Below are 25,087 nucleotides of genomic sequence, written 5' to 3'. Positions count from 1 at the left end.
TGTCAACTCCTGCAACTGTCAACTCTGGGGCTTACTATGATGTGGAGATAATGGATTAATAGCTTTGAAATGCACTGTCCCCCTTTTTCTCATGATTTGCACAAACACGAGATTCTACAACTAATCCATGATGACAAATTGATTATATAGGACTACTCCTTGAGGTCTAAAGATTGTATTAATGTATCTGAGTGGGTTGATAGAGCAGACATCATATCTGTTGTGCCCACCATGGAACCTCATTTTGTAATGATAAATGGTCGACACTATTTTTTTAAATCTCACAAAGATTAGAAATGTTATCAACCATACCTTGAGCATTCTGTAAACTCCACTGATCGTAAATGTATTAGTAAACACGCTGTTGTGAGCCCCCCTCAACAGAGTCCACCTCTAGCTGTACTTTACTCTGCCAGTCCAAAACAATTATATGTATATGTTATGCTGTAATATATATCATCGTCCTTTACTGTTTTCGGGATATTGCTCTCAACTTTTAATTTATATTGCAAATTTGACATTCAAAATAAAGAGGTTATTAGTGGTTAGTGTCTTGGCCTCACTTATTTATTATTGATAGGCAGTTGCTCAAATTTTACTTATATTTTTCATGCTTGAATAGGTATTCCAAAGCTCTCCAGAACTGCGAAAAAACCTTGACCCAAATCTAAGCTATGGTGACAACCACCACCACAACACTGCCCTTCATTATGCTGCCAAACATGGAATGAAACATCTTTTAAGGTGAGTTTGTATTCATATTAGCTTTCTTTTTAAATGTGAGGGTTGTACCAGAGGCAAGGTTCGAATGAGCTACAATGTTGAGGGAAGGTGCTATGCTAAATCCCATGCCATGTGTACTGGCCCCCATACTCTCGAGTCCGCCCGTCTTCGATTCACTATGTTGCTCAGTGTTGGCTTCGCAACCATCAGCAATGGAAGTGTTGATCCCCGTTCCTGCCAAGTGTGATGTTCGAGCAGTAATCCGATTACTCCACGCAAGGAAGTTACCACCCCTGGAGATTCATCAGCAAATGACTGAAGTTTATGGTGAAGAGTGCATGTCTGTTCAGCACATCTGCAATTGGTGCAGGGCTTTTGCTGAGGGTCGCACGGAAGTTCACGATGAAGAGCAGAGTGGAAGACCGCTGGTTTTGGATTGTCCAGGAGATCAACAATGAGCTGCTCAAAGATCGGAGGGTCACTGTCCGTAAACTTGTTGAACGCATTTCTGAAGCTTCCCACGGCACAATTGAAAGAACTTTAACAGAAACATTGGGTTATCGCAAGATGTGGGCTTGCTGGGTCTCCTGGATGCTGACTGGTGTACACATGGAGCAACACCTTGAATTTTCTCACAAATTTATTCAAAAATGTTAGGGAGTCTATCTATTAAATTTTGTTAAAATGTCTATCGTCATGGGAGATGAAGTGTAGGTGTTTCACTACATCCCCAAAACAAAACTCATAGGTGGCAAACTCTTCAAGAGCAACGATGAAGCCCGAGCAGAGGTCTTCCAGCAGAGCACTTCCTCAATGGGTTGGCGGGAGACTTCTTCCACTTAGGGATAGAAAAGCTGGATTACCGTCTTTAAAGATGTGTTAAAAAAAATGGAGACTACGTTGAAAAATAGGCAAAAGCGTAAGCTTTTCATTGATGTGAAAATTAATAACAATTAGCAAAGTTTTGTATTTTTAAAATATATGGGAACCTTACTTTTGGTTCAATTGCTCGTAATTGGCTGAAGCATGTCTTGGTTAAAATTAAGGATCAGTCGGTTCTTAAATTTTTCCAGTTCTCAATATCAGTCCGGTTTTCCTCTGTTGGGTCCTGGTTCTCAATACTTGGTTCCAACAATGAACTCTTATTTTCTGAATGAATGACACATTTAAGTGAGCTATCACAAGAAACTGAATGAAAATAATGTCACTCATGAGTAGAGATGCGTGAAAATCGCAAATGCAATAAATGCGATATAGATTGCGATGTGCGCTAATAAATGCGACATAGATGCGATGACTTGACTGTTATGATATTTTTATGCAAATGCCTTTTCGACGGTAAAATTCGTACATTTGTGCCGAGCGCAGTTTAAATGCTCCGCCGACACTCACCGCTTAAAGCATGTGAGCGACTGGCCAGCTGCATGTTGGCCGGGACTCTACGTGGCCGCGAACTACAAGTGGGCGCGGGCAAGCTACACCTCCGCCACTATATGTCTTATTCCTTAATTTATTATAGTTCTAAAGCATGGTTATTTAAAATATTCTGTATTTTGTCATACAACTGTTTCACTATATTTTATCGTCATTATGAAAATAAAAAATAGATGCTACAAAATGCGATAAACTGTTATTGAAAGTGCGATAAAATAAAAGTGAAAGTGCGATTTTCACCTATCTCTACTCATGAGTGAAATAAGCAGGAAAGGGGGAGGGGAGGTTAGTTGACTTCGTGTGCTGACTCCAAAAGAGGCCTGATATTGGGTCCAAAATTCATAATTGGGTTTGAAACAGACTGAATGCAATGGAAGAAAGTAAACAGAAGGAAGGTCACAGACTTGGTTGTCATTAGGAGTAGGTTGCTGATCTGGAACCTTTTTCAGCTGTTGTCTATCACTATCTATCACACGGGCAACTAGAAGACTACTCCCCCAAGAGAGACCACAGAGCAATGAAATGTAGGACATTTTGGCAAACATTGGTATACTTTGCACTTTCACAAAGTTTTACTTATTTTTTGGGGTTTGTTCATAAATTTCTTCAGTGCCTTGATTATACACAAAACCTCTTGGCAAAAATTCATCTGACCTCCTGGATGCATTGACAGTAGACTTAATCCACCGGTCTTGATGGATTATCTTTAAATGTAGGACATGATGGGAATTTTTTTTTGGGTACCCAGACTTGGGTTGAAATGTAGGAAATGTCCAGGAAATGTAGTATGTCTGGCAATCCTAATTAGCGTGCATCAACCGCTTGCATTTGACAAAAATGGCTGTTGTGCCCGAAAATATGAGTTCAAATTTTCCCTTGCCCAATCTATGTAGGTACTTGTTGAGAAACTCAGATTAGTGTGTAACCTTTCACATTCAACCTATCATATTTTAAATGTATCCAAAAATTAGCCACTATCACAAAGTTTCTTTGATTTAAAACCTATGATTGTTAGCAATAATATGCTTTAATAAGGGAAACTGAGAAGAAGCTCAGCACTAACTGTCATGAAATACGAAGGCAGTTCTTCAATCAAAAATACATAAGTAATTCTTCAATCAAAGAGAGTTCTTTATATCATCCTTATTGAGATGAATTGGAAGGACTCGGCTTTCGAAAAATTGGTATCAATGGAGACTTTCACCCGGTGGACTGCCTGCGTTCAAGTAAAAGACCCCATTAAAGAATTCACATTAATAAAATTATTTTGTCGTGATTAAGTTTACAATGATCGTGCAAATTTTTCAGTCATAATTAATTGTTAAATTGATTTATTTGTATAAAACTTTAAAATAAAACAATGAAAATAACAGGTGGTAAATTCCTTAAAATCTTTCTATTAATATTAATTTTTTATTGTGAAGAAGAAGTATTTCTCACTGATTTTTGTTGGAGCCCCCTTTTTTACTTACTAATAATTAAAAAAAAAGAGCAGCATAAAGCAATTATATGTAGGTAGTTATTTGATAGATCCATAAGTACTTGCTATACTAAATAGGTCCCAACCACTCTGCCTCGATCCTTTACAATAAAATTCCTGAAGAAATAAAAAATAGCAAATCACTTTCCGTATTTAAAAAGAGACTAAAAATCCTCCTAGCTGAAAAATGCTACTACAGTATTAATGAATATCTGGAGGATGCATTGTAAGGAAATTTTCTAGATGGCAACTTGAATGCCTATATTTTTCATACTTTCTGTTAGTATTTTATAACCCTCTCGGCTCTGTTTCTAATGTTTGTACATATCATAGTGAAATGATTATCTTGAGGATTCCCAAGAACCTGGCAATTTTCCATCATGTATTCTGTATGTATGTTTGTATGTACCTAATTATTTGTAAATCTCATATTGACTTTAGCCTTGCAGAAGTGTATACTGCCAATGGTGAAATAAATTTATTGTTATTATTATTATTATTATTATTATTATTATTTTTTAAAATATATTTTCACAGCATTTTTGCTGGTTTTAGGGGAGGTATGGGTATCACCAAGTACTCTTGTCTCTTTACTCTGTTTTGAAAAATTTTCTGTCAATCCGGCAAGTATTTAAAATTGCTGCTTTTTGTATTGTAATAAACAAGTTTTTCGGCAGTCCAATAGTTTGAAGACCTTGATGGAGTGAAAGAGGCACTACTCCCGAGGCGGAGATAATGATAGGTATTATGTGTACTTTATCTGATTTCCACAATCTCTTAATTTCATTTTTAAGTTCTTCATACTTTTCCATTTTGCTGGTGTAGGCTGTAGTGATATTATGCGAATTAGGTATGGCAATGTCTATCAAGTACGTTTCATTTTGAGTTTTATCTTGTACTACTAGATCAGGTCTATTGCTATGGACTGTTTTATTGGTAATAATTGAATGGTCATAATGAATCTTACAGTGGTCGTTTTCAAAGATGGTATTAGGTGTGTACTTATAATAAGGAACTCCATTTTCTATGAGTTTATACTTTAGAGCTAATTTCTGGTGTATGATGTTGCATATTTGATTGTGGTGGTGCAGGTAGTCTTTTTGAGATAAGTTAGTGCATCCACTTGTGATGTGCTGTATCGTCTCAGAGGCATTATCACATTTTCTGCATCTATCATCCAATAAATTTGGGTTTTTAATTATATATTTTTCATAATTTTTTGTTTTCACCACCTGGTCTTGCATTGCGATCATAAATCCTTCTGTTTCTGGGAAGAGTTGCCCATGCCTGAGCCATGCGTGCGATGCATCTGTATCGATTTCAGGGGCCTTCAGGGCATGAGGGTGTCTTCCGTGTCTGCTGGCTGTACTTCCTTTTATTTCGTTGAGGAGATTGTTTACAAACAAAGTTATGGTATTGTTTTTAAATGTCTTTCTAACTTCAGATACTTTTACTTTTTTAAATTTATATGCTCATGAACCGTGCTGTGATGAGGTGTATGCATTACTATACATGCATGCATATGACCATCACGCATTATTATTATTATTGTGGTGATAAATTCACAAAATAAATTCTCTTGATATTTGGTATTGAATTAGGAGAGGCATGAAATATTTGCGGATAAAAAAATTTTTTAATAAATGTTTTAGACATTTGGCATGAAATTGGGGTGAGGGTTAAATATTTGAAGAATTTTTTACCATCCTACTGCCACACCCTTTAATGTTAATGGAATTGAGATGTTCCGAAGTTTTTACAATTACTTGCAGGTATCATAACGGATAACATGTTATTATTTCATAGTCCCCAAAACATTGCATAGCAGTGTAATAAGTAATTCAAGGAAATATTAGGATTACCTAACAGCATATCTTTAGGAAGTCATTTGCAGGTTAACTGCAGAAATTCTACTGTAGAAAAATCATTTGCCCTGACAAGGATTCAAACCCAAATCTTCCAAATTCACACCGGTTGTTCAACCACTGGTAATTGTTGAGAGTCATCTTCCCATGTGAATTTTGATAGGTTCAGTGGACATGGTGTTTTATGTGTAATATTTCTGACCCTGCTGCGTGAACGGCGGTGAAATATACAAGAATTGCCATGAGAAAAAATTCCCCTGGACTGGGAATCGAGCCTCGGACCTTTGGCTTTCCGGGCCAATGCGTAGACCACTACACTATCCAGGTTCTTTAATTCCCATAGCAATTATACCGAGGCTCATGGTACTAGGTGTTAGGCCCTCACGGTCCATCAAGGATGGCAACGCGAGGGAGAAAGGACTTCCAAGAAGGTGTTTTATGTTGCCAAACACATAATGCCTCAGGGTAGTATGGTTGAGCGCATAGTGCCACAGTCTTGGAGCTGAACAGGGTTCATATATGTACTGGTCAGGAAATTCAGGTTATGGTGAAGGAAAAACTCCAGGGGTGTAGGTGGATTTACGTGGGGGGCATTGGGGTACGTGCCCCTCCACATGCATAAAAAATAGATGAATTTGTGTGTACGGCTATCATTACGTTCGTTTTGTTTTGTATATTACGAAGCCTCAATCATTTAATTGCATATGAATAACTTTCATATTAAGATAAGGAGAATATTTCAGACGGTAATTATTGTGTGTTGTTTTTAATCTCAAGTATGAGAAGATGGTTTGCCTGTCAGACCCTTGTGCCCCCCAGAGAAAATCTTGGATCCACCCCTGTCCAGGGGTAGCTAAAAGATGGCTAACTTCACTTTATTTCTGCTTGTAGTTACTTGGTTTTATTTCACAATATACCATTCTGCATTTTTCCATTATATCCCTGTTTACAACAGCTTTGCTGAGGTCATAGTGTCTTTGAAATTAAAGTACATATGTAATTGGACTGGAAATCAGGGAAAATTCAGTGAAATTAAAATGGAGATAAGGTATGAACCCTGTTGAATCTAAAACTTTGAATGCTTGGGCGTGCAGTATGGACGTTATTCAAGAAAATAACTGCTGAATAGCCAATTGTATACCTTTAAAGAGTTACCTGTAATTGGATGTAAAGTGTAAAAATTCCATGGAGGAAAAATCATTTGCTTTGAGCTTGTCCTAAGCCATCATTACAGGTGTTTCAAGAATGAAACAGGATATAAATGTGTTAAATGTTGGTGCAGAGTGTCAAAAGGTTTAACTCTGGATGATGCACTTGTCTGTGCTATCCCCTATGAAAAAATTGTATAAACCTGTTTCAAAATTTTATACAATTTATACAATTGCCATGGTAATTGTATAAATTGTATAAAATTTTGAAACAGGTTTATACAATTTTTTCATTGGGGATCTTCTTTGCATTTGCTATTTAATGTTTGTAATCTAACTACAAGGAACTATGAAGGTCTTTTTACTTCTATATTTATCGTTTTCATATCATATATTCGTTTCATTCGTGGCTGCATTTTCAGAACCTTTTTGAATGACTTGACTGGCAACCCAAACAAGAGAAATGGGAGTAATGAGACGGCTCTTCATTGTGCATGCCTGCCAACCCCCCAGAAATCTCCCTCTGCCCACGAGAGGCGGGCTGCCTGTGTGGCCCTGCTCTTGCAATGGCGGGGGGCCCTGTTACTGCCCTCTGGAGAGCGGGAGCGAGTGGACCTGCATGCTCAAGATGAGGTAAAGGCTTGCAATTTGTGGCCTATCTTTCTCTTCCCTGGCTCTGTGTAGTTTTTATGAAGCATGAGCAGAGGACACTTCTAAATTCTTATCCAGTTGCAATATTTCTGGAATATCTTAGTTTCATTTTTTTGTCATCCTGGAAAAGAGTGAGTTGATGAAAAAAACTATTAATAGTATTAAAAGTCATTCTTTGGTATGGGTCCATTGTTGGTTTATTTATTCTCAACCTGGACTTTATGAAGAAGTGACTTTTTTTTGGGAGGTCTTAAGATCAGGTTATCAGGAAAAGCCTGTATGTGATGAAACTTGAGTAATGAATAAATAATTCAATTATGAACATTTACAAAGAGTGATTTTAATTTCCATTTTGGATATGCTGGAGAGGTATACCTACTTCGAGCAAAACTTGACATTACCTGTCATAACTTTTGACGGTGTTTATATGCTTGAATTCAGCTCTCTTAGGCCTGTTTGTCCAAAAAATTCAGAATGAAACTCCTCTGTTGATAAAGATAAATAGCATTAAAATTATATATAGCGTTGGAAGATATACATAATGATGTAAATGTATGTACTGAGATTAACTTTGTAAACATTGCAATCATGATGATGCAGCTACAGCTTAGAAAATCCTGTTCCAATATCAGTGACTTGTCAACTTAGGCATAGTTGAGGAGTAGTAGTGGTCACCCAGAACTTTTTGTGCTTTTTGTCACCTCATAATTTTGTGATATCTTGATTAATTATGGTGAAGATTAAACAGAGGATTTTAGGATTTATTTTGAAGTGGGAAAATACTCTGAAAATCTAAAACATTTCAACACATTTTTACTTTTATTTGTGGGGCAGGGCCCCTGGAATCAAACCTCCTAATCTTTGAGGTATAATGATGAAAATTTAATGTTAAATTCAGGTTACAGAAGCTGTTACAGTTGTATGTTGCTAATTGGGATATTCATGACAAATTCTTATGAGGTATCATTAGCATGAGCTAATTGACCTTTTTTCCTGTATCCAGCTTAGGAAGCTTTCTAGCTAAAGAATCTAGAAACTAGAGAGTTAAATAAATGTGATGGTACATTTTTTGAAGTCCCGAATTGGCATTGCTGCCAAAACACATCTCCACTGCAAATAATGACAAACCCTCTGAATTGGGAAGGAAGGGCTTTTCTTTGATGCAGTTGAGAAGGAGTGTGTAGCTCCTAGGAAGGGAATTTGACCAGCACCATGTTTTTAAGATGGGGTGCCCCAAATTCTTGGTCTAGAGCTAGAATGAATTCTCCTCAGAGTTCAAAGTAGGTATTCTCTAGCTGTCATAATGTTGTCTTGTACATATTTCAGGCAGGGAATACGGCTCTTCACAATGCAGCTGCATCTGGGCTTCGGCGTTGTGTGGAGCTTTTGATTGGCCAAGGAAGTCCTTTATTTGTTGAAAACCATGACCACCTGACTCCATGTGATCTAGCTGTTAGAGCTCTGCATTTAGAAGTTGCGCAGCTCTTGGAGACTAAAATGGTTTTTGTAAGTGCATATTTCACTCTATAATGTGGTGCATGTGGGCAGCTGTGCTATCATTTTGAATATGACTCAAATTTTCACTGTCAGTGCTCATGATTATCATTTGAAAAGAGTAAAACATCTCTTCTGGTGAAAATCATCTGACATCTGCTGAAAAGGGCAAAGTTCTCTTTAATGAAGTAAAATCAACCATTTAGACTGGTTAACTGTAATTTATTTTGACATGTATAAAAAAATTATAATTGCTGTTATGAGAGCCCTTTATTTGACATACTATTGTAGGTTTTATATTCATATATGTATGCTTATTTTCAAACCCAATTTTATATATGTACGTACCAAATGTTCACTTCCAGGCTGAAGGGGGAGATACAGTGAATGAGGCTGAGCTGTCTCTGCCTTCAAATGGGGACGAAGAGGATGAATCGGATGAGGTTTACAGTGGGCTGAGGACTCAAGACCTCCAGGAAGCCAAGGACAGACTGCTTGTGGAAACTTCGGATATGTTGCACATACCTCTCTTCACAGCTGAAGCCCTCCTGAGGGACAATGGTGTGTGGTCACAATGAGTGGAGTTTACTTTAATTTTTTATATTAGTTTTATGGTGTATTACTTATGTCATTTAATAGGGTGGTTTCCTATTATTTTTTATGGCCTAAATCGAAAGATTATTACTCCTGGAGTATGTATTTCAAGCTTTTAGATTTTTAAAAGACGATATCTATTTTTTGCGATTAAATGAAAAGTGAAAATTTTCAAGAACACGAAAATGCGACGGCTAAGTAGGAATGATGGAAAAAGTCCGTGTGGCGTATTTCTGGTTCCCCCTGCCACCTTGTGAGGTGACCTTGGGCGAGGCTTTGAGCGCTGATACAATGCAGGCTGCTAGCAGGTAGTAGAGTACCCTGCTAGTAGGTAGCGCTTGGCTTAAATGAGGATTGATATTCCCCTATCAAGCAAAGGAAACTTTCCAAACTTAGGTATTTTTAATGTGTGATTATTAAGAGATGTTTCCCTGAGCTCTGTGCCTCATGCATGCATTAGTAATCTCAGACAATGTAAAACTCCTATCTACTCGTATAGAAACTAGGTCCCTGTGACGTCACGTGGAGTGGCATCGCATGGGCGCCAATCTGGCCTTTTTCAAATGAGGTTAAAATTGACCCACATGTCTAAACTGGGATTTCTAAAAGCAAATAATTTGTATATTATGAATACACTAATGGGGGGTAAGGAATCACAATCAATGCATTTCGTTTTCTTTGATGAAGGAAACTACCCTATTGGCTTATCACAATGTTTGGGATAAGTGAATTTGGTTGTTTGTGAAGTGGGGGCATGTATTCCTAATTATATGATATGAATTCTCCCATCATTTATACATGTATTATCGTTGACATACCAACTTTGGTCTAAAGCCTGGCATTTTATTCTTATTAATATATAAAAAGGAGTTGATTGGTTGGGTTTGAGGAGAGTTAATGGTGTGTGTGAACTTTGTCATGCTACTTTAATACTTATAAGATCAAAGTGTAAATATTAAAATGCAGATTGTAATCGTAGAGCAAAAGTAATTTGATCTATTGAGATATTATGTTGAGAGTTTGAGTATTAATTTCATGACAGATATAATCTTTACTTTTGCATTACCAGTTAAAAGTTTTATTTGCTATCCTTGGTCTCTGAATAGTTTTTTTATGAATCATTTTTTTTATTAAATGTGATATAGATTTTAATTCTTCTTAACCAAGGAAGTTTTTCATGTTGATCATTCAAGATGTTCATTTTGTTTTACCTTGATATCCCCTCTCAGCTGTTTTCTCTGTCTTGATGTGCTGTATTTTTTCTGTGCAGAGTGGTCTCGCGAGGCCCTTTTGGAGAAGTGGATGAAGGAGCCAGTGCTCTGCTGTCAGCTGGCTGGAGTCCAGCCTCCAGCGTCAGCTCTCCACCACTCGGATCTCTGCCCACCGCCTCCTCCGTTATCCCCTCCCCCTGCTGGCGGCAGTCTATCTCGGCATGACATTCCTTCCGCGGAAGAAGAAATAGATTGTGTTCCTAGCATTGCGGAATCAAGAGATAGTGGAGTGGGTGAAGCCAGGGAGCAAGTGGTGAGCTGCTTTAGTGACATTTCTATATTTTATTCTACGTGTTCCCCTGTCTTTTGTATTCAATCCAACTGCCATACCACTCAACAAGTCTTCTCAATGTGAAATGAGTTTTAAAATACCTTTTACATGAGTGGCTTGAAGGTCGCACTACCAATTTAGCTGCAGGTTTGGAGCGAAATGTTTTCTGGCCAAGATTTTGTCTTTAGTCTGAAAATATGATACAGTAAACTCTTGATTTTACGAAGTCAGTGGGACCAGAAAATTGGCACTTCGTAAAATCGAGTTTCGTAAATTCAAACCTTTTTCATAAGTCACAAAAAAAAATGTTCGCTTTTGTTTCTTCCGCCGTTTTTTGTCTTTAGTGGTCTTATTTAAATGTTTTCGGTGGTTATTCTCGGTATAATTCATAGAAAAGGCTTTTGGCTATCGATTTATGATGTGAAAAATCGTTAAATAATTATACCACCCTAAAATTCCCATTTCTTGTTCATACTTCAACATCAACGATCGCTAAAGAAATTCCCGACCAGTTTAGAAAACGTAATCAAATAATGAATTGCAATGTTTAATATAAGAATTAACAGTAATAAATTTGTGGTTAGGAGCCAATAGCTACTATTAAGTATGCAAAAGATAGATATTTGTTTCTGACACCCACGGAATTTTAGCGGCAGCCGGCCTAACCGCCATTTATGTCGCCCTCTATCGCTCAGTGACGAGAAAAAAAGAAAAACAAGGGTCTTAGCCCGTTTCCAAAATAACCTTCGTAAGTTAATATTTCGAGTTACTTCGTATTTTCAGCAGAATGTGCTCTATTTTCACTGAGATTCAATTACGATCATAAATAACGTAGGGTGTGATTATCTTCTGGCGAATATTTGAAGTAAATTCTGTTTGAGTTCTCCGTCCGACTACTGTGTTCCATCATCTTCGCAGACGTTGCCGTAAAAGACTTAATTCTTCATCAGGACTGTATTCTTCATACCGGGTGTGAGGTGATCTGTTCATATAGTATGTTTCTCTCCTTTTATGCCGACAGGAGCAAGGTTCCAACCGGAAAACGACAGGAGAAACATCTTACAGTATCGGAGAAATATAGATAGAAACGTTATTATCCACATTGATTGTTTTCCTACAAGAGACGTTTTATCATTTCTCAACGTGGTTAAGTATTGGTTCACTAGCGTGAATTCCCAAAAAATGACACGCAAAAACCTGTACCGTCACCTCATTTAGTTTTCGTGTTCCTTTCTCCGCCGTATTGAAAGTTATGCAAAGGATCATTGACATAGAGAAAAGATTTTCTTAGTTTTAGCACTAAAAAATAGTCGCGCCATAATCGTAAATAAATATAGTGTGGAAAGAGCAAAGAAAATAATTTCAATTGAAAAGTCAGCTGAGAAGAAGAGAGACAATTATAAGCGCGGCACCATTATCCCGATAGTGGAAGATACTTCTTCCGCCTCTCTCCAGCGAATAACTTCCCCCCGTTGCAGGTAAAGATGAACCATGCCCTTCTCCACAATCGGGGAACGTTCCCAGTGGGTGGGGTGAATAAGAGTGGGATGGGAATTGCTTGAGGGAAGAAGTGTGGTCATCACAAGGACTGGTGAAGGGGGCAGGACAAAGAAGGGTGGGGAAATGGCCTTCAGCTCTGCCTCAGTCTACTTTTGGAGGCCGTATTTTTTTGCGACGCACACAAGCTCAGTCACCTTAGGGAGGGAGTGAATGGGAAATGCTGGGGAAGGAGGGGTTTGGGATGCGTAAGGTGGGTGTTAGCAAGATCAGCCAAAGGCGGCAGGAGGGAAGGGACAAAGGCTTTTGAAAGACAGAACCCCGCAGAACCCCAGCATGGGAGAACGGGGAAGCGCGTGAGAAGAAAGTTCATGGTTAGACTTGGAAGTGCGTCTCTTCATTACGAGAAGCCTGAAATATAAATTGGCGGTAAATAGAGCCCAATACTTAAGATATTTAAGTTGTTCATTCACAAAGGCCAATATATACACGAAAAGATATTATGGCGCGGATTGCATGTATCAACGTCCATTTCGGGATGTTATTAATTTCTGTTCCAATTTATTAAAGTAGCAAATAGATTTGAAAGAATGATAATCATGAATAAAAATATCTAAATCGATATCCAAACGCACATGAGCAAAATAGATGAATGTATACATACCGATCCATCGCAAGTAATACCGCTCAAGCTTCTTCCGGTACAGGACTTTAAAATCTTGGATAATGCCTTGGTCCAAGGGCTGGGACTTGCTAGTCGAGTTCGGGGGTAAAAAGAGGACTCGAACATTAGCCAATTTTAGATCTTCCACGTATTTATGAACGGTGGCATTATCCATTATTAAAACAATTTTGCTGTTCTCTCCAGCAATTTTTCTCTGTAGACGTATAACCGTTTGCTGGAAAATTTCTCGGGTCATCCAGCTGTTTTTATTTGCATGGTAAAAAACGGGGAGGGCTTCCAATTTTACATGTTTTAAGCACCGTGGCCTTTCAAATTTCCCAATGACAACGGGCTTATTTTGTCCGTGCCCGTTTGGTTGACGCACAGCCTCACAGTAACACGCACTTTACTCTTTTTCCCCCCATGGCACCTTTGCCCTTTGAAACCCAGGGTTGCGTCAGGTAATGCATTAAAAAATAGCCCAGTTTCAGGGGCCAGCGAGGGTGAGCTCGTCGAGGAATGGGTCCCGGATTAGGGACCCTTCGAAGTGCTTCGGCGAAAAGTAGTCAAGTAGTCTTCGAAGTACGTTCACAGCAGTGCAAAGGGTTAATTAGGGGTATACGAAATACTCCGCGCGACCTTCCTGGCATGTTAAACTACGAATTATTGTCGATGCTATGTTTACGAACAGGCACGTAAATAGGGGTATAATGTCAGCCGCGATATTTTAACTGAACTCCTACTCCCCCTAAATTCCCACAGTGAGGTTTTTGGCGACCCATTTCTCTCCAAAGTTGCATTATCATTTACGATTTCGCACTTTTGATGGACCACAGTTGGAAGCGCTGATTTTTTAGCTACTTACGCCGGCGTAACTAGTTTTGTTGACAAATTTTTCGCCTTAGTTCGTATAAACGAATGCCATTTGTTCCTAGGGACCGAGCCGAGGTTCGTAAATTCAAAAAATTTCGTATAATCGAAACTTCGTATAATCGAATAGCGCCATGTATTTACCATAGGCTTTTCACCGGGACCGCAATATCACTTCGTATAATCGAAAACTTCGTAAAATCCTGCTTCGTAAAATCAAGAGTTTACTGTAGTCATATAGTGAATAAAATTGGGTGGAGCTGCTAATTTACTGAAATGAAATTTAGTATTGTGTCTCATAAAGCAAATAAAAATAAGAATTAATATCCCTGAAACTATTTTTTTTTTGTTGGCTAGGCAACTATCATCAGTGAGGAGAATGTTTCTTAACCTGACCGAGGGTGTGGCAAGAGACAAGAGACTATTATCAATTATTATTTTGATTTGCTTTAGGAGATACACTGCTAGATTACAGTCATTCTGTGTATATCTTCTCTGTGCAATCCGCTTTGAAGCAGCAGGAGTTCCAACCACATCATTATTCTCTTACCCACATGGAATCTCATGAGAAAAATTAGGCACTTACCAAGTTCCTCCACTGCATGAATTTTCATTGTAATTATGGTTGCGTCTGCAGTGAGTGCCGTGGCTCCCACAGATGATCTCCAAGCAGTGCAAAAGTAACCTTGAAAAACCAGAGACTAACATAAATTGTAGATGCAGAGTCGAATTGGAGAAAAAAATGATAGGAATAATTTATGTGAAAAAATTTGATTGCATATTCATTGGGACATTTGCCCCTTAATCATGAGAGACTTAAATGCATGGGGGTATTGCTTTTAAGCACTCTTGAAACTCGGGCAGCATAAAACTAAACATGTTGACGACTGTAATTTGTGTAAATTCATGTGTTTTCATTTGGTGCGCACCATTGTTGCTCGACAGTTTCTTTCGAAAGTCTTTTGAGTCTTTTCAAAAATAATAAAAGGAAACAAAGTTTCAAAATTCAAATTATAATTAAGCAAATATCGTGATATAATATTTAATTTTTTAAATTTCGTGTATTCCTTCCCTAGTAGCATGAAAAGGATTATATCTGTATATTTTTAAGATTTTGAAATACCTACATCGGTGTACAGATTTGCAAATCTGTATATTTTACTTATTTTATACATGTCTGATGATCCATGGTCCTTGATGAATACCAGAACCTTTAAAATATACTAATAATATCCTTACGACGTAACCAGGGATCATCAAACATGGATAAGATATGTATGATATACAGATTTACTACGAGTTATACATATTTAAAATATATAAAATCCATATTATGGCAGCAGATATAATATGTATAATATCAATATTATCTGCGTGGTAGAGGACATTTGCATGTATTTTATACAGATATAATATGTATACAGTGTACACTATGATACGTATTAAATCTAGATATGATCCTTTTGGTGCTACTACGGGTATTGCGTGATATCTTTTCTCCATTGCCTTATATCCAATATTCGTTCCAGTGTGAAATATGTACGGATGTGATTCCCGAGTGGGACGAGGTGGTCCAGACAAGCTGTGAGCATCGCTTTTGCACGTCCTGTTGGGAGGCCTATCTCACGGTGAAGATTAGAGAGGGTGATGCCCATCGCATCCTCTGCCCAGCCTTTCACTGTCATTACTTAGTTCCTGCCGAGATCATTGAAAGACTGGTCAGCCCAGAGATGGCCAGGCGATACTTACAATTCGATATTAAGGTGAGAAATTCTGATGTATTTTTCTGAGTTAATAATTACCTTTTTTGCCATTCAAGATTGGGCGCTGATAGTGCTTGGGAATAGTAGTTTATTTCATCTATGGCTTGTATTTTGATATTCATATTTATTTCATTACTAATATTTCATTGTTATGTTTTCAAATAATCTTGAATGAAGTCTCAGAAGTACTGGTTGATTTCAATCCTACTGTGCAATTATTTTCACTATTGCCAAGTTTTTTCTATCAGTTAGCAAATGAAAATTTAGTAGGAAAGAAAATTAAGTAGAATTAATTGGCTTAATATTATTTAGAAAAAAATGAATGATTTAATAACAATAATATGTTTATTAACGGGCATAGGAACTCAGTACAAAATTGCAATACATAAATAATTTCAAATTGGGAAATGAAGTACAGTGGAACCCCGATCTATCGTTCCCGCATTCATCGTTTTCCCGCATTCATCGTTCGCTGCTCCTGGTCCCAAATTAAGTTCCATAAAGACAATGTAATTTTTTCCCGATAGGGAGAAGCTGAGTGCCGTGGGATAGTTACATTAGCGCATTTCCCAAGATCCGGTATCCCCCTCCATTCAACACTCGCCTCTCCGTGTCTAAAGCTTTCCCCTTCTCCGAAATAAAAAAAAGGTCTCAGCTCGAGCAGGGATCGTATTACGACGACCTTAGCTTCGAAAGAAAATATCAAGTTACTCGAGAACAAAAGGAACCTTTTTCACGCCTCCCCCTTTCTCGACCGCTGACTTTTTAGCTGACTCACTTCAAAGATCCCCACCTCTGGAGGTCAACTGCTGCATGAATCACCGATTAGCCCAAAAGGTGTGTAAAAATGAATTTTGGCAATTGGTATTATACTTTTATTAGATTGAGATATTAGTGATGTGCACGTAATTAAAAAAAGAATGATACTAAACACGACGTATTTCTAACGTTATTTAACCATTTTAAGCAAGGAAATAGTTGGAATAATACGATGGTGATTTCTGGCGAATATCGATATCCTCGCAGCTGATAGTGAGCTTCACGGCAGTTGATGCGGATTTTTTTCGAAAACAGGGCGTCTGGTTACAATTTACGAGTTATGCTACAAGTCTCACTTGTCTGAGGTGCTACCGAAGCGATATCTTCTCAGGATATTTTGTTTCTCCCTAATAGCAATCTGAATTCATCTGCTCATCTAAAGCTACGCTACTTATTGTTAGAAATGAGTGGGTTAGTTGCCTTCTCTATTGGATAAAAAATTTGCGCAGTCTTATGGTCATGCTTCACCCTCTGCAGTAAGCTCTAATTACGCCGTACGCGATAGCATTAGTGCCGAACTTCACCTCGTACGAGTGGTTCCATACTTTCCAGGGTGGGTTGACTTAAAACCGGCGAGTGTTTTCCGTGTGGGTTCAATAGAGTCCGGTTTCATTTTTATTAGTTTTATTCTTATTCGTCTTCGGACCATGGCCCTTCCGAAGACAAGTGAGAACTTTAATAGATGGATTGAAAATAATTGAAGACGAAGAAAAGAATCCGGGCTAGAAATGCGTGAATATTACAGCACGCCTCGGTATGTCCGCTAGTACATGACGGCAGGGGTGGGGGTAGAGCGAGATCCCTGATGAAAACAAGAAGTGGGATGAAGCCGAGGATCAGGTGGGCGTGTCGCTGACGATTAACGCCACATTGCCTCAATCATATTAAAAATTTAATTGCAAGAAAGGAACATTTCAAATAATAAACTATTTTTGGCCTTCTTGATCCATCTCATAACCAATCACTGCGACGGCAAAATCAGTTGTTTGAGGCATAAAACGCACATTTCTCTCGTAAATACCTGTACTTGAAATGGCATTTGATGGATAATAATTTTAATGAAATAGCAGTGAAAATTCCGAGTGGAGTGAAACATTTTTTAGCAAGGCGGCGTGTTCCTTTAGGATATTTGAAAGAGATATAATCCGAATCAACAATATGACCCTAAGTGTTTCGATAAAGTAATAATATTCCTGTAATCAGCTAAAATCTTTTTTGAATCCATTAATGTATGTCATAATTCGAAAAAAAAAAAACAACGCCTGTTTCCTGGGACATAGGCAACCCGGACAACATTCCCGCATTCATCGTTTTTTTCATCCATCCCCCTGAAAAACGATAAATCGAGGTTCCACTGTACATTTCTCATTGGGAATATATATTGTTGCTTTAATGGAATAGAAAAATATATCATTGAAAAATCATAGTTTAAAAAACATAGTAGAAAATATTATTTGTTACTGGGCGCATCAACAATTGGAAATTGTATCAACATATTAGTCAACTACAAATAAAATTTTCATATTAAAGAAAATGTCCCATAGAACTCTATGGGGGAAGAAAATTGTTTCGTACAATATTTATTTATTTTTGATTTCTATAAATATGGTACACTGGTGTAGAAGAGCATAAATAGTAATTACTATTAAGAACGCAGACGTTCTTAAGAACGTCTGCGTTCGAAATCAGGAACATTTGAAGCACTGCAATATCTTAGTATCCTGAAATGTACGCACTTCAAAATCTTAGAAGTATAGTTGGTTGCATGTATAGCAGGATAGTCGAGAGATGTTCGTGAACATTTGCTTGCTCCCTTTCGTATTTTCTTCTGAGGAGGATGAAGTCGACAAGGTGGTGGTGGTGCGAGTTTACCGTGAGGGGGGGAAGGTGGTAAAATTTGAGAACTTGCTTTAGGCATGTTCGTAGGTTGATGACTAAAATATATCAACAAAAACCATTTTTCTGTGAATGAGGTCTTATGTAGAGATTTTGAATTTGAAAGCATATTTTTTTAATTTTGAAAAGTTTTTATAGATTTTTTTTATATCTTTGAGAAATGCCACATTAATTTTCAAACCATGGGATTTCCTAAGGTTCATTGGTTCATTGTGGTTCATTGTCATCTGAAAATTGTTGTAATTTTTAGTTATTTTTTTAGGAATGATACACAATTGTTTTAATACTTTTCCAAATGTAAAAATAGTTCTTGTATGGATAGTTATAAATTTTGGAACATTTTATCATTAATGGCTTGCTTTTATTTTCCATTTTCTTTATTTCCAATATTTCTTTCTTTGCTTAATTGAGGGCTTGATGTTTGCCAAGTTTTTATTTCTGTTACTTCAGCAAGCAAAAGCAATGTGATAGCCATTTGCTTCAGCTTAATTTCGGAATTCAAGTTTTTTATATTTTTGTTTTAAGTATTATGTTACAAATAATTACAAAATTTTGAATTTAGGATTTCATGTTCCTAATATTTGCATGAATTTTATGTTACCAATGATTCCAGACATTTGCAGGTACCATACACTTTAGGACGTGGACTATTTTTAGAACTGTCTATATTATTAGGACTTTTGTGTTTAAGTTTTCAAATTTTCCTCTTATTCTGATGAAAATATAAAGTTCTGCAGAAGTTATGATGATGGAACCATCAGTGAGGAAGGATTTAAATTATTTTTTATCATTTTTTTTAGAAAATCAAATGCATTTAGCATTTCAACTTTGACTGGAGCAAACTCTCATGAGGATGATGAAGGTTTTGAAAGACTGATGCTGAGAGTCATGAGCAGGTAGTTATGAAACTAACCAGATGAGTTTGTGTAGAATTGTAACCCTGCTTAATCATATATCACATGCCAGTCAACCATACATATGGGTCATTGTAAAAAGCTAACTAATACCTTCTAATTTCCAATGGTTATGAGAAGAATAGTGCACACGTCTTTTAATGCTTTGTGGGCTTGTGACGACTTTCTCATGACTTGCTCCTTAAACGCAGTTCCACTATCCTTTTTCACCCTATTCACCAATTTATTATCATGGCAGATCACCTTCTCACTATTTCGGCTAATTCTGACTGATTTTTGTACTATTATGGTGGAATAATGTGGGAAAGAGCCTTTTGAGCATGGGATGGTAATATTATTGGCACAGTTTGATACACATCTAAAATTAATTGTTCATGCAATGATAGATTACTACTATTAGTGCAAAAAAAGGTAGAATGCTGAGCTTTTAGAATTTATATAAAATCCTGCCGAAGCTCCATAGGGTATTGTCAAATATCATTTTACTAATTGTTTGTTAGACTTCAACAATGATTCATTAAATATTTTTTAAACGTAAACATTTAGCTTATAAGGTCAAAATAGAGAAGGAGAAAATACGAAAAACTGCAAGAACAGCGTAAGTGTTGTCTTCTCTATCTTGTCACAGGCAAAATATTTCATTGGGGCATTTTAGTGTATTTTTTATGGAGAGAACAACATCTTTGCATTACAAATAGCTTCTTGAAATTTAATTTTACCCATTTGATTTTTTAAAATGGCCTAAAGTAAGATTTCAATTTTTGAGGTGTAGTGGACATCTTTGCATTACAAATAGCTTTTTAGAATTAAATTGCACCCATTATTTGATGTTTTAAATGGTCAAAAGGTAGAATTTCAATTTCGGAGGGGCAGAAAAGTTCGTGAATATTGAAGTTAAGTACGCTATGTGTAAAAAAAATATTTCCAAACTATCCAGGTAAGGAAACGTTGATATTATTCCCCTTACTTAAAATAAAGCACAAAGACAAAAATCGCTCTGAGGCAATGCACACTACTAAAATGGCAATTTTCATCTTATTGGTTCATTTTAAGTTATTAGAACAATATAAACATTTTCTCTAATGAAAAGTGTACAAATATTGTTTTCATTTAGCATACGTAAGTTTGATATTCATGTAATTTCCTACACCTCAAAAATTGAAATCTTACTTTTGGCCATTTAAAAAATCTATGAAAGGTAAAATTAAATTTTAAAAAGCTATTTGTAATGCAAAGATCTTGTTCTCTCTATAAAAAAATACTCTTAAATGCACCAATGAAATATTTTGCCTGTGACTAGATAGAGAAGACAACTCTATCGCTGTTCTTGCAGTTTTTCGCATTTTCTTCTTCTCTCTTTTGACCTTATAAGCTAAATGTTTACGTTTAAAAAATATTTAATGAATCATTGTTGAAGTCTAACAAACAATTAGTGAAATGATATTTGACATGACCCTATGGAGCTTCGGCAGGATTTTATACAAATTCTAAAAGCTCAGCGTTCTACCTTTTTTTGCGGCGATCGTATGTTGAAGGACAGTCCTTGAAAACACTGTCTATTGAATATTTTGGATTCATGGTCTAATCTTAATTAATTGTAAATTTTCAATACTTTTCTAATTGGAATACAAAATTAAATCAAATCCACTGAATGGATTAACCCACGTAAATGTTGATTTGTATTTTAATGCACTGAAGATGCTACTAAATAATCTTATGAATGTTTTTGTTTTCTACCTGGCTAGTGGATTTATCATCGAGCGTCATATTTTATTAAAGGCCCTCTCTTTATTGTTCAAACCCCTAAAGTTCACATTCGCTACCATAGCTAAAAATTCTCCTCAAGTTGGAATCAAACCATTGCCCCCAGGAGCTGAGCAGGTCTGTTGTTTGATTCTTGTGCTAGGGGAATTTTTTTCTCATGGAAAGTATCGAGAATTTCACAAATTTTCATGCAGCAGGTTAGAAGTATACATTACACATTATGGTTATGGTTAATATTTTTTTATCTACTGTAAAAACGGTTGGCTAATGGTACATGCTCACACAAAATTTGGAAAACGTCAATGCATAGGACTCTGCTGCTCGTCTGCATACAGATTTCACTATGTCATTGACAATGACCATTTTTACCAGAGATTATAGAAATATGTTTCCAGAATAATTTTTTTATATCTTATATGAAAAGAAAATTATATTTTCTACTTTCAAAATTCGTACTTCTCTGCTTTATTTAACCAAAATATGTAGATAGACTTCTTCTAATGATAAATATTTATCATCCTGCCTACAAAAACACTCCAGGAGACACTTAAGAGTATCTTTCCTTTTGTCTAGTGTTTTATACTCTCATGTTTGTCTTATTGTTAATTCCCTCTATGGCCTCAGCCAATGGTGTCACACTACTAAAAATACAAAAATATTGTCATCAAGTTGTCAATAGGCTAGTTCCCTTCATCAAAGAAAACTAAAGGCATTGATTGCGATTCGTTACCCACAATTAGTGTATTCATAGTATACAAATTATTTTGTTTTAGAAATCCCAGTTTAGACGAATGTTAATGGTCAATTTTAACCTCATTTGAAAAAGGCCAGATTGGCGCCCATGCGTTGCCACTCCACGTGACGTCACAGGGACCTAGTTTCTATACAAGTAGAGAGAAGTTTTTTACATCGTCTGAGATTACCAGTGCATGCATGAGGCACAGAGCTCACGGAAACATCTCTTAATAATCACCTATTAAAATTGGCTAAGGTCAGAAAGTTTCCTTCGTTTGATAGGGTATTAATAATCCTTATTTAATCCATGCGCTACCTGCTAGCTGGGTACTATGCTATCTGCTAGCAGCCTGCATTATAGCGGCGCTGATAGCCTTGCACCAAGGTGGCCTCACACGATGGCAGGTGGAACCGGAATGACATCACACAGGCTTTTCCCAGCATTCATACTTAGCCATTGCGTTTTTGGGCGCTTAAAAATTTTCACTTTTCATTTAATCGCAAAAAATAGATATCGTCATTTAAAAATCTAAAAGTGTGAAATACGTACTCCAGGAGATGTATCTTCAAAAAAATTATGAATACATTATCATTAATTTCTAATACATAATCCTTAACACGTTCCGTGCTCATGACGTAGCGTCTATGTCATGGCAGCCACTACCGAGTGGCTGATGACGTAGACGCTACGTCATGACTCCCTTTTGCGTTATATTCCACCCTGAGCGCCAGCCACCGGTGTTAGGGTATGGGAGAGGGTCAGTCACCACTCTTCGCCTGTTTGCCGTGCGGAAAGCTCCGAAAAAATTTTTTTTCCATATTTTCTGTGTTTTTCTATTTTACCCGGTTTTGCTCTGCAAGGACGTCTTTGGGGGTGGGTTTTTACAATCTATTTCATTATTACTTTCATTTTATATGGCACAAAACAGTAATATATTCTCACAATTGTTCTGAAACCTTAAAAAAAAACTTTTATGAATATTCAAAGCGAATTAAAAAAAAAGATCCTTTTGCAGTTGACGGGGATAGGTAAGATACTTTATTACAAGGTATTTTATCTTTCTTTATGACTTTTCACGCAATGATTAAATTGTGTTTATTTAATTGGTTTTTACAAGAAGGGATACAAATATTTTTCCCTTGTTGTTATTTTTATTTTTAGCGTCAATTAACGCTATCGTGGTAAATTGCTTAGCTGGTTGCCTAATTTCAGACATACTCCAGGTATGTGTATTTTAATCCTTACGATTAATAATAAATGCTTCCGTTCTTATACCTTTAAAGTTTCAGAGTGAATTTTATTTGCTATGATTTCATCATGGCAAAATTTGTTGTTATCCCTATGTTTATTTGCTGCTACGCTTGAAATAATAACCATATTTGCATACATTTTACAATAACTTCAGTGATGTCCTGGTTCCACATTGCAATTTATTTTTACTATTTACATTTCATGCAAAATAGCCAGACTTTCCCATCCTTATGTTCAATAGCCTTTGAATTAGAGACTCATTACTTGATTTTTTCCATAATATTCGAAATACTTACAAGCATTTTATTTGGCATCCTCCCCAACAAAAAAAATGCCTAAGAGAACAATTTCCACTAACCCAGTCACATGCCGCCGAACTCGGAGAAACTGATCCGGCCCGAGAATATATACATCCGATGATATAAAATGGGCAATGCGTGTCCTGAAGGAAATTTACTAGATGGAAATATTTAACCATAGAAGAATTTCCCCACTTTTTGGCCTTATTTTTCATACAAGAATTATCAAAATTTCCCGTATCTCCAATAATTGAAAAGCTCAATCTTTATAGGACTTGCATTGCTTCAGGAGAGAGAAGTCGCTTGATCAATTCATGTCAATTCTCCAAGCCCTTCAAATCAACGAGAACCTATCTACGTTCTCTGACACTAACACTCCTCTGACTGACTGATTATTCAAAATTAGCCCCATATATACGCATTCAAGGAAACAATGGACAAAGTAGTGACCCGCTCAAGTGACCTAAGTTTGGAAGAGTCTATAGTTCCATGGAGAGCTATGCTGGGATGTAGTGAATATATGAGGGGAAAGCGCTACAGGTACGCAATAAAGTTGTATATGTTGACGGAAGCAAAGGGTTTGGCGCTGCAGGTCCTCCAACTCAGAAGTGTCTGGGAGAGGGCATTTGGAGAAGATGGTAAACAAATGACGGAGGATCATTTTGACTGAGGCCAATCATTTTATATGGATAACTTTTATAACAGTGTTGCCAGTTCTAGATTCCATCCAAATGGGAAATCTAACTTGACGGGGACACTGAGGAGAGTCAAGCAAGTTATTCCTCTGCTACGAATTAGAGAAAGGTGAGGTGGTGGAGGCCTTTCATGAGGATGAAGTCTGTATCCTAAGGTGGAAGGATAAGAGGGAAGTGCGGATGATCAGCGCTGAATTCAGTGCAAAAAAATGAACGAATCTACGAAAAGACGAGGGTGCACGCCAAGAAAGCCACAGGCGGTGGTTGAATATAGCAATTACAATTGTGGCATCGATCATTGGGGTCAAATGATGCCTGACTTTCCCATTGAAAGGAAATCTATCAACTGGTACTAAAAATTGGGAATCCACCTACTGAAATTACTGTTGCTGAACCGTTATTTTTTATTCAAAGAAAATTTTTGGAAAATACCTCTCATCGACTTTCTAATTCCAATTATAGAATCTCTTATGACAATATCTGTACCTTCGATCCCTTTGAGGAGATAGCCATCCTAGCCCGCCTCAACCAAAACCAAGGGCTTATTAGGACATTTCCCCGATTATATGAAAAACACGAAAGACAGAAAAGACGAAAACAGAAGAGATGTAGGCAGTGCTTCAAGAAGAATGTCCGCGAATGTCCGCCAGGACACATCATATTATAGCCCCACCTGCCTAGCTGATCCTCGATTGTGTCTTGACTATTTCCAGAAGTATCACAAGAATTTGTGATGCAGAAAATTATTTACCCAGCGGGAAAAAATTATTTTTTTAATGCATACCTTTTATATACTCTATTTCAATGTTTATTTAAAAAAATGATATTATTTTACGCATAGTATTTAGTAACTGAAAAATTATTCTAATTATGCTGGTCAATTTCTGATTTGTGAAACAATATGTTTCATTGCAAGAATTCTTCGTTTATACAAATTTTCCTTTTCATTTAAAAACCAATGTATATCATCTTAAAATCTTATCCAGAG

At 36.9% G+C, this 25,087-nt stretch overlaps 1 protein-coding gene across 1 annotated transcript in view; it reads left to right on the top strand.

Moving 5' to 3' along the window:
* Nucleotides 1–25,087, top strand: part of LOC124155281 — a 53,972-nt gene that overhangs the window by 6,037 nt on the left and 22,848 nt on the right. The window contains exons 3-8 of the mRNA XM_046528999.1: nucleotides 623–744; nucleotides 7,073–7,283; nucleotides 8,628–8,807; nucleotides 9,161–9,356; nucleotides 10,660–10,913; nucleotides 15,492–15,725. Coding sequence (XP_046384955.1) covers nucleotides 623–744; nucleotides 7,073–7,283; nucleotides 8,628–8,807; nucleotides 9,161–9,356; nucleotides 10,660–10,913; nucleotides 15,492–15,725 — 1,197 coding nt within the window. The remainder of the gene's footprint in view (nucleotides 1–622; nucleotides 745–7,072; nucleotides 7,284–8,627; nucleotides 8,808–9,160; nucleotides 9,357–10,659; nucleotides 10,914–15,491; nucleotides 15,726–25,087) is intronic.

This window comes from Ischnura elegans, chromosome 3 (genome assembly GCF_921293095.1).
Source record: "Ischnura elegans chromosome 3, ioIscEleg1.1, whole genome shotgun sequence".
Lineage (NCBI taxonomy): Eukaryota > Metazoa > Arthropoda > Insecta > Odonata > Coenagrionidae > Ischnura > Ischnura elegans.
Note: the sequence above shows the minus strand (reverse complement) of the source record. Positions and strands in the feature narration are given on the sequence as shown.